This window comes from Oratosquilla oratoria, chromosome 8 (assembly GCF_046742065.1).
Source record: "Oratosquilla oratoria isolate Oo_2021 chromosome 8, ASM4674206v1, whole genome shotgun sequence".
Taxonomy (NCBI): Eukaryota; Metazoa; Arthropoda; class Malacostraca; order Stomatopoda; family Squillidae; genus Oratosquilla; species Oratosquilla oratoria.
In genome coordinates this window covers 65,363,099-65,373,098 of record NC_134784.1, presented here as the reverse complement: position 1 = coordinate 65,373,098, position 10,000 = coordinate 65,363,099, and the positions used below count along the sequence as shown (strand labels likewise).

Sequence of the window (10,000 nt, the reverse complement as noted above, 5' to 3'; positions counted from 1 at the left end):
CTGATCGAGTCAATGGCTTTGTGATCAGTATTCGTCGTGGGTGGTCTGTGGCGAGACTGTTTCTTCTGTGATAGCATCATAGCGTGGTAATGTTCCCATTTGTACCTTTCACTTAGGGGTAGTGTGAGAAGTAGATGCAAGGGTAGTGGGTCAGGGATTGGGTATGGTTAAAGAAAATGGAGAAAAGTGGGAGATAAGCCAGTTGTTGTTTACTGATGACACTGCACTTGTAGTAGGATCAAAGGAGGGATTGAGGAAGTTAGTGACAGAGCTTGGGAAGGTGTGCGAAAGAAGGAAGTTGAAGATAAATGTGGGCAAAAGTAAGGTGATGAGATGTACAAGGGGAGAAAATGGCACCAAACTGGAAATGAGTATTAAGGGAGAGAGACTGGAGAAAGTGAATAGTTTTAGATATTGGGTGCGACTGTGGCAGGAAAGGGAGGAGTGGAGGTGGAGGTAGAATGTAGATTGGGAGAAGCGAGTATATGCCTTGGGGGATTAAATAAAGTGTAATGAGAAATAGACATTTGGGAATGGATGCCAAGAGAAGATTGTATGAAGGAGTGATTGTGCCGATAGCACTGTACGGGGCAGAAACATGGAACATAAAAAAAGAAGAGAGGAGTAATTTGAATGTGTTTGAGATGAGGTTGAGATGAGGTACATGAGAAGTATGATGGGGGTTACTAGGCTGGATAGAGTGAGAAATGAGAAAATGAGGAGGAGAACGGAGGTGGAAAGGGAGTTGGTAGATAGGGTGGATGAAAGAATATTGGGATGGTTTGGACACACGGAAAGAATGAATGAAGATAGACTAATAAAAGAAGTATGGAAGGCAGAGCTGGAAGGAATGAACATGTGGAGTCGACCTAGGATGAGATGGATGGGGTAACAGAGGCATCGGAAAAAAGGGGAATGTCTGCTGAGGAAGGACAGGAGAGGACAGAAGATAGGGGCAAATGGAGAATGGTTGTGTATGGATGATGCTGTGATGCATGAGGGGGAGTGGATAGGGGATGGGGGGTGAGGGAGTATGCGTGATAAATAATTTGACGCAGCCCAAAGGGATTTCTCCCCGTGTTCTCCTTTTCTGCATGAGGGGACAGAGAGGGGAGTCGCCGATTTAATGAAACGGTCTTGCTGTGGATGTGCTGTGTCTTGCGACACTGCTTCTGACCCAGGGCAGTGGGCAAGATGCAGGGATGACCCATTGTCATCCAGGAGATGCCAATATAAGAGGGAATGAAGAAGGTGGAGGGGAGTGGAGTATGTAGGGGATGGAATGGGTGGGAGTGTTTTCTATGCCTTTATTTTTTGGCTACCTCCCTTGTAATGGGAAAAAAGCCTATGATACGTATATGTATATATGTACAACGGTAATACACAAGTTGGTGAGAGATCGCGACGGATGTAGTAAAGCGTCATATGATATCTGACACCATTTTATTCTAGGGGAGCAGTCGTTCACTCATTTGACTTTTCAACTGTTGTCAGAAAAAAAAAAGCCTGATAGAACTTTAAGTTACTAAACAACCAGCCATACGCTTCTTTAGTAGAAGTAACTCAGCCCCATCATTCATCTCTACAATCGGCACAAGCATGAGACGTCCACAATGTCCACCCCTGCTGCCCCACTGGAAGTCGTTTGTCATTGTATTAGCGCCCTTGATCTTCGCACCTGTCGCAGTAATCGGATCTACTGTAAGTACTTATTTATATATATGTGTATATATATATATATATATATACATATATATATATATATATACATATATATATATATACATATATATATATATATATATATATATATATATATATATTGGGGGGGGGTTAGGGATTTTAGGAAAACAAATTGACGAAAAGCAGAATTTTTTTTCTGAAGTTAAGCTGCCAAGGGCCAAAAGTTGCTGGTACAGTTTCGGTTATTCTTGTGTGAATTGAGAAAAAAAAAAAAAATGAATAATAATAATAATAATAATAATAATAATAATAATAATAATAATAATAATAATAATAATAATAATAATAATAATAATAATAATAATAATAATAATAATAAAAATGATAATAATAATAATAGTAATAAAAATACACTTCACGACAAACAACGCGTAAGTCAAGTTTCCTTCCATCGTAATGTTCTAAAAACAAGATTTTTACTCAGATCTGAGATCAAATCACTACCCGCTCGTGGTTTTGCTTTCATCAAAAATCACTCATTTTCGAGACCATCTTTTCTTCCATGCTCTTACCATAAAAAAATATTAAATCACATCACTTACATATGACTTGTTAATATACTTATGTATTGTATTAGTTTCATCATCCTTTTTGCACATTTAATGGTTGTTTTATTTTATTTATCAATTAAATTCATTCGTTCACTTCGTAGCCGATCATTATCAAGAGCCAAAGAATCTTCTGGAAAACTTCTTCATTGATATTCCTCTGAGGTGAACTCGCCTATGTTGGATCCTTGCAGGAAGGACGATGCGGCTACGTGATACTACTGATGGCTACCTTTTGGGTGACAGAGGCCATGCCAGTTGCCATCACAGCCCTCCTCCCCGTAGTTGCCTACCCGGTCCTTGGGATCATGGACACAGGACAAGTCTGCTTCATGTACATGAAGGAAACGAACATGACCTTGATCGGCAGTATCATCGTCGCGCTGGCCATCGAACACTGTCAGCTGCATAAACGCATCGCATTGTTTGTTATTCTTCATGTAGGTGAGTACGGTAGGGCTCACAGTCGCAGTACGAAATTCGCAATATTCGTTCGAGTAGTCGTGCGATGTAATCATATGCGTTCGAGTATAAGTACGATGTAACCATAATGTGTTCGAGTAAACGTGTGATGTAATTATATGCGTTCGAATATATGTGTGACGTAATCATATGCGTTCAAGTAAACGTGTAATGTAATCAGGAATTTTCACTTTTGCTGAGCCACAGTCTTTAGTCAGGGTTATCTCTACGGTATCCGTCTTACTTTTTGTGTTCATGGTAGGATTTTTTCTTTCTTTTCCTTGCTGCCTGACTATTTCATTCAGATTTCGAGCGCCCCCGTACGTGCTTTTAACAACTTTCGTTTTATGTAGTCAATATTTAAAAAAAATCAGGGAATTCGGTAACTTCTCTATAGATCGGAGTCACATACCATTCTCTTATAACTGAAGACTAAAATATAAGAATTATGATATGACATATAAAAACATAATATATAAAAAAGTAAAAACAAAATTGGTTGAAAAATAGACATTTGATTCGTGACACACAACATGGGTTCACCAATGGTCCTGTCTTACTAATCTTCTATCTTACACTAATGTCTACAAGGCGTCAGATAACAATGATAGTTACAATGTTGACATTGATTTTAGCAAAGCGTTCGACAAAGTGCTTCAGCAGAGACTACTAAAGAAAACCAAAGCCCATGGCATAGAAGGAAAAGCGTTTGGATGGATGAAGGCATAGATCAGTGACAGGAAACAGCGGGTCACCATTAACGGTGTAAAATCCAAATGGGGGAGTGTTACTAGTGGAGTTCCGCAGGTCTCGGTTTTGGGTCCCTTAATGTTTATTGTATATATATAAACGACTTGGACAATGGGATTATTAGTGATGTTAGTAACTTTGCGGACGACACTAAAATAGGACGCCAAATTAGGTTAGGAGAAGACGCCGGGATACTGCAGGAAGATTTTCACAAATTGTTTGCATGGTTGGTGAAATGGCAAATAAACTTCAATATCTCAAATTGCAGTGTGCTAAACGTAGGTTTACACAACCCCCAATAAAACAACAACAAAAAACAAACAAACAGATATAGCTTAGATAACACATTTTTAGAGAAAACTGAATGCGATAGAGACTTGGTAGTGAGTCCTAACCTTAAATCCAGGAAACAGTGGATTAGTACCAGGAATAGAGCTAACAGAGCATTATGTTACGAATAAAAGTACAGAGGTAGTTTTCAAACTCTATCTGGCGTTAGTTGAACCCATCCTTGACTATGCGGTACAGTTTCGGTCCCCACCCTACAGAATGGACATCAATTCACTAGAAGCAGTACAGAGGAGAATGACCAAAATGATACTTGTGCTCAGAAATTTGCCTTACCAGAACAGGCTTAGGCACCTCAATTTGCATTCTCTGGAAGGACATAGAAAGCGGGGTGATCGAATAGAGGTGTTCAAGTTGGTCAAAGACTTTAACAAGGGTGATGCAAACAAGGTCATCATATTAAGACAACAGTATAGGATCTCGCAGTAATGGATTTGAATTGGACAATTTTATATTTAAGAAGGAAATAGGAGGCAAAAACTAGTGTACCAACAGAGGGGTCAACGAATGGAATAGACTTGGTAGCCATCTAGTGGTGAGCGCTGAAACTATCGGCTATTTTAAGAGAAGGTTAGATAACTTTATGGATGGGGATGTTAGTGGTAATGGACATGGAGCTGCCTAGTGTAGGCCTTATAGTCTCTTACAGTCTCCTTCATTCTTATGTTTCAACTCATTTACTATATATCTTAATTTTGTATTTTAAACAAAACACGAGGAAGATACAGTTTCAAAGGAAGCACATATTTGTTATTTTGTTTATAAGATTAAAGAACAATAATACTGTTTAAAGTAAGCTCAAAAACACGGGAAGCAGGTTGGTCAAATAAAGTAATAACTCCAGAAAATTCTTCCAAGGCCATGTGATAAAAAAAAAAAAGCACATGTGAAATAAAGTTAAAAAAAAAAGTGCTGTTTGGAGATGGGGAGGCTCTATCTACGCCAGAACAGCTATATAAATATATGCTTTGTTTATATAAATTTATGTATATATTTATTTGTTTATGTGAATATACTCGTATGTTTGCCACAGGCCAGAGCCCGCGTCGTCTATTGGCCGGGTTTATGTTGACAACGATGTTCCTCTCCATGTGGATCAGCAACACGGCCACCACTGCCATGATGACGCCCATCGTCTCTGTCGTCCTCTGCGAGCTCTACAAGGTATTTGAACTTTGACTTCACAAGGCGCTACAGTTAGAATAAAAAAAAAGGGCAAATCGTTCTGAACCTGCTCCGCACATCAGTCCAATGTAGGAAAACTTTGGTCTGTTTACAGGAGGAGCAGCAGGGGCAACAAATGAGAAACACCTAATTTGCTTTCAAACACGATGGAACGTCTAATAAATGGAACTTATTCGAAAACTCGGAGGATTTTTTCAATAACTTGTAGAGTATTCACAAACAAAACTAGTGCAACTCTGATATTTATTAGAAGGTCACAAGGCGCTACAGATTAGCATATGGCAAAATGGGGATACTTGTACAAGCTTGGTTGGTTTGTGTAGTTTCCTAAAATTCTACAATTTGTTGTTTCTCATACAATGTGTATCAGTCCAGTAATAACTGATAGAATAATGACTTCACTTTATCTCGTCAGCCAATAAATCAGATGTTTCCATGCAGGCAAGTAAGGGAAATGGTTCCTTTCCAGGGTAGTCAGTTTTTCTTTAATTTTTCTTGGCCAGTGTTTCTCGTGATTGATGTGTAGTGTACACTCTATAATATATGGAACCGTTATCCAAATATGGTAACTGTTATTGACTGTTTAGTATATTTTTTCTTTGAGTAATCTATTTTCAATATTATTTATTTACTAAACAGTAAACCATCAAAAGGAAATCATCAGAACCTGTGTATGTTCATAGTGGACCTCCTGACTGACTTGATTCAAACATTTGTAACAGTAACCTTGTGTATATATCGTAAATTAGTCTGTTGTAAACAGCAGATGCTTCGTGCAACGTAGTAGGATATACTGCACAACGGGTCCATACTGTACGAGTAAGCTACCAAATCATTAGCTACCATATACGACGGCACTTACTAGATCCACAGGGATTTTATTCAAGTTTGACAACACTGGGTAACACTAGTTTTGTTTCTTTAAATGTCTTTAGTGTTTCTAAGGTTGTTTTCTCTTAATTTTAGAAATACCACTGAAAATTGCATATTATAGGTATTTCGAAGGTTAATTGTGGTTTTATATACAAAACAAACTATACTAAACTACGATAGTACACTATATTAAGCATATTCATACTATCTATAAATAGTAGCTGATTTTTGTCCTTGTATTCCCTTTCTAAATAAATGAGAGAGTGTAAGTATAAAAGCATGTCGTGCGGTTATAAGAGATCACTAGAAATGCACTGATGTGCGTGATTTCCTACAGTGAGCTCTTTGATCTTTATGCACCAGTGACCATATATGGTCTCCCATCATTCCAGTGTCCCATCTTCCTTGCTATCCTTTCTCCATTCCAGCAATGTCCTGATGGAACCGTTGATCATGCTCTTCACTCACTCCTCCCAAGTTTTCACACACACACACACACACACACACACACACACACACACACACACACACACACACACACACACACACACACACACACACACACACACACACGCAAACACACACACACACACACACACACACACACACACACACACACACACACACACACACACACACACACACACACACACACACACACACACACACACACACACACACACACACACACACACACACACACACACACACACACACACACACACACACACACACACACACACACACACACACATTATACGACTCGGTGGCGCATCGGTAGAGCGCTGGACTGTGAAGTACGATGGTGCTCGCAGTTACCCAGTTCGAATCCTGCCCAGGGCCGAAATTATTTCGGTATCGCTGTGCTTCGGGTCGTTACTCTGACTCTCGTGGGCGGGGAGTTGGGTGTGTGTGTGTGTGTGTGCAAGGTCATAGCATTACCCATAGATCGGACCTACGAGCTCTGAGCTCTCTTCCAGGGGGGAAATAGCTGTCGATCACGAGTCCAACACGTGATCCAAAGACCAAGTGAATACACACACACACACACACACACACACACACACACACACACACACACACACACACACACACACACACACACACACACACACACACACTCACACAAAATGTGAATAAAACAAGTGCATCTTAAATGACATTCTATTTCCTAAGTTCTTATAACCTTCCAAAATTTTTGTTACGAGCTCCTTGTAGTTTGGGTCTTTATTATCACCAAGGAATCCATTAACTATACCTCGACATGTATACCACGCCTCTCTTTCGACATCACTCATTGCATTCTTAAGTTGCACTGACTTCAATACTTTCCTTACTGGCAGACCAGTAAATACAAAGTATACCACCCTTAACTTTGGGCTCTGATAGTTTTGGAAAGCGTAGACGAATCTCTTGAAATGCTTTTCCACCATAATCTAATGCTTTGACAAACTGTTTGACCAAGCCGCCAACCTTTATATGAAATAGGGGTAGCAACACTTTGGCAGGCTCTACAAGAGGCTGTCTAGTAACATTGAGTTTTCCTGGCTGCAAGGCATCTCCAAGAGGCCGCTCTACTTTCTGGTAGTGTTCATTATCAGCCCGACTGTCCCACAGGCAAAGGAAGCATGAGCCCTTGGTGTACCCACCCTGTCATCCAAGTAAGAAGGCGAGAATTTTAAAATCACCACAAACATCCCATTCAAACTCATTATTTACTTTCTCGAGAGGCCTTTTTACATTGTCATATTCTTCCTTCATCAGAACCGAGTATGCTATAGGCAGGGATAGATACTGATTCCCATTATGTAGTAAAACAGCTTTGAGGCTTTTTGTAGAACTATTCATGAACAGTCGCCATTGCTCAGGGTTATGATCAATTCCAATAGCTGTAAATAAGCCATTGACATTTTCGCAGGAGCAGACATCCTCACTTATATCAAAGTATACTTCAAATTCCTCGTGGCGCTTCCTGTACACCGTTGATCTACAGTCCTCCCCCGACAGATTCCATTCACTCAGTCTGGATGCTAAAAGCTCAGCTCAGCTGACTTAGTGAGGCCCAAGTCCCTGATGAGCTCATCCAGTTCACATTGATTTGGAAAGTGTGGGCGAGTTCTCAGTCTTGGCTCAAAATTTTCATTCATTTCTTCATTGTCATCATATCGTCTATCTGAAAAAAAAATGCATTTATCAACTGGAACGTAAATACGAATTGTATGTGCAATCGCATTACAAGAAAACATAGCTAGATATTTGGATGATTTCAATATTTATTCTGTTACAGAGAAGAGTTCACGTTTTGATAACATTTACTTACATTTTCTGGTGGCCGTGGAACCAGTAAAATCTCACCATGTGGCACAGGCGCAATAGACGATAAAATGCTAGAATATGGAAGGGATTTTCTTCCCTTAGCTTTTCTGTATTTTGATCTGTCAATCCTGCAAAAGTAACAATCATCGTGATTATTTTTTGGCTCCTGCTAAACACTTGGCACAGCAAATGACATTGCTATTCTTGCACCTCTAAGCCGCCATGCATCTAAATTTGATCGACAACTTCCACATATCACATTAGGGGCCCATGTATTATCTCCGCTTCTACCAACACTTTCAGTTCCCTTCTGTAATATTGTAATTCTTCATTCACTTACTTTCTTCACGTTCTCTTTATCATTGTAGTATTGTAAGTCACTCGTCTATAGGCCCCATACCTCTTTCATAATGTAGGCTTTTAGTCAAGTTACATTACTCAATAAACGAGGGGGAATTAAATTAACTTAATTTTTCTTCATTTTCTTCACGAATTCTGGTACAACGTATTGTCTTAGGTACATCTGGAAAAATCCCACCTGGGATCCTCTTACACCCACTAAGTCAAGTCTGCTCCGACGTCATAATTTAATTCATCCAATAACTTTGAACGTTACAAATAAGTGCCACCCTTTTAGGGCGTGACTTTACCTCCATGCACCAATAATTTTTCTCCTCCTCCACCCTTTTCTCTAATCAGAAAGACTGTTATACTGTCTCAAGCAATATTGTTTACACAAGCACTTCTGTCACAAGCAGAACGAGCTTTGTGTTTACATTTCGTCACATCAGCACCTTTGATCGCTATCTTAACCAATGTTTACAAACTTTAGGCGGTAAGCGAAATATGCAACTCTGCAAATTCCAGTCGGCCATTGTTTCCAAAACACCGAGGTCATAAAATTGCATATCTTCTCACCTACCCCTCCCTCTACTTAAATGTCTACCTCTATATACCGGCCTCTTACACCATGGTTTTCTTGGTCACCCATACTCATTCCAAAATACAATCTATAGGATTTCCAGTACTTCGCACCTTTCACAGTTTTATGTCATACATGCTTAGGCCCACCCACACAACAGAATGAATCTGGTGAATTCCTGCATCCTCTTGTAGCCATGGTCAAGAACGTTAATATATAGTATAAACCTGAAAAAAGGAAAGTTGTAAGTGACAATTGTAAATGTGTTTTCCGTACCCCATACATTTCTTCATATTAGTATAATTTTCCAAATCACTAAAACGGTCGATGGTAGAAGAAAGGCAAATGCATATTTGGAATCAGAGCAACATTTTGCTTGAAGAACAGTCAAAAAATGGAGAGAAACAATACTTTTGTGAAAAATTGTTATCTAGCGTAATGTATCATGCCGAGGAACATACTTATCTAAGAAATAGCAAAAACTTTGTTGGGTTAATCCTAAATCATACGAGTACAGTATATTGTGTATTTTTTTCTTCCCGTGAGACTGAATATGATTTTCACAAAACCTGCGAAGACCAGTGGTCTAGTGTCCATTGCCGCCTGGATTTGAGTAGGTTTATATGATATCGTCGACTCCGCTCCGCAGGGCCGAGAAACTAAAGAAGCCCTTGAGTTAGGAGACCTGTCGACATCCTCCCAGGACTGCGCTGAAGCGACCCTGAGCGACGACGCAGCGGTGTCGCCTCCGATGCAGAGCCAAGAGTGCTTGGTACCAAATGCTGATGAAGCCAGGTAGGCAGGCCTATGCGGTGGACGCATGTCAAGTGACAAATCAAACATTTCGACTCCT

At 39.8% G+C, this 10,000-nt stretch overlaps 1 protein-coding gene across 5 annotated transcripts in view; it reads left to right on the top strand.

Annotated features, from left to right (window-relative positions):
- The window catches only part of LOC143027795 (Na(+)/citrate cotransporter-like), a 32,781-nt gene that overhangs the window by 1,395 nt on the left and 21,386 nt on the right, over window positions 1-10,000 (top strand). For 4 of the 5 annotated variants that reach the window (XM_076189368.1, XM_076189369.1, XM_076189366.1 and 1 more), the window contains exons 2-5: window positions 1,453-1,701; window positions 2,486-2,735; window positions 4,885-5,015; window positions 9,797-9,942. In XM_076189368.1, the coding sequence (XP_076045483.1) occupies window positions 1,600-1,701; window positions 2,486-2,735; window positions 4,885-5,015; window positions 9,797-9,942 (629 nt within the window). In that variant the 5' untranslated portion in view covers window positions 1,453-1,599. Of the gene's footprint in view, window positions 87-1,452; window positions 1,702-2,485; window positions 2,736-4,884; window positions 5,016-9,796; window positions 9,943-10,000 lie in introns of all 5 variants that reach the window. The other variant, XM_076189367.1, reaches the window with a different exon arrangement.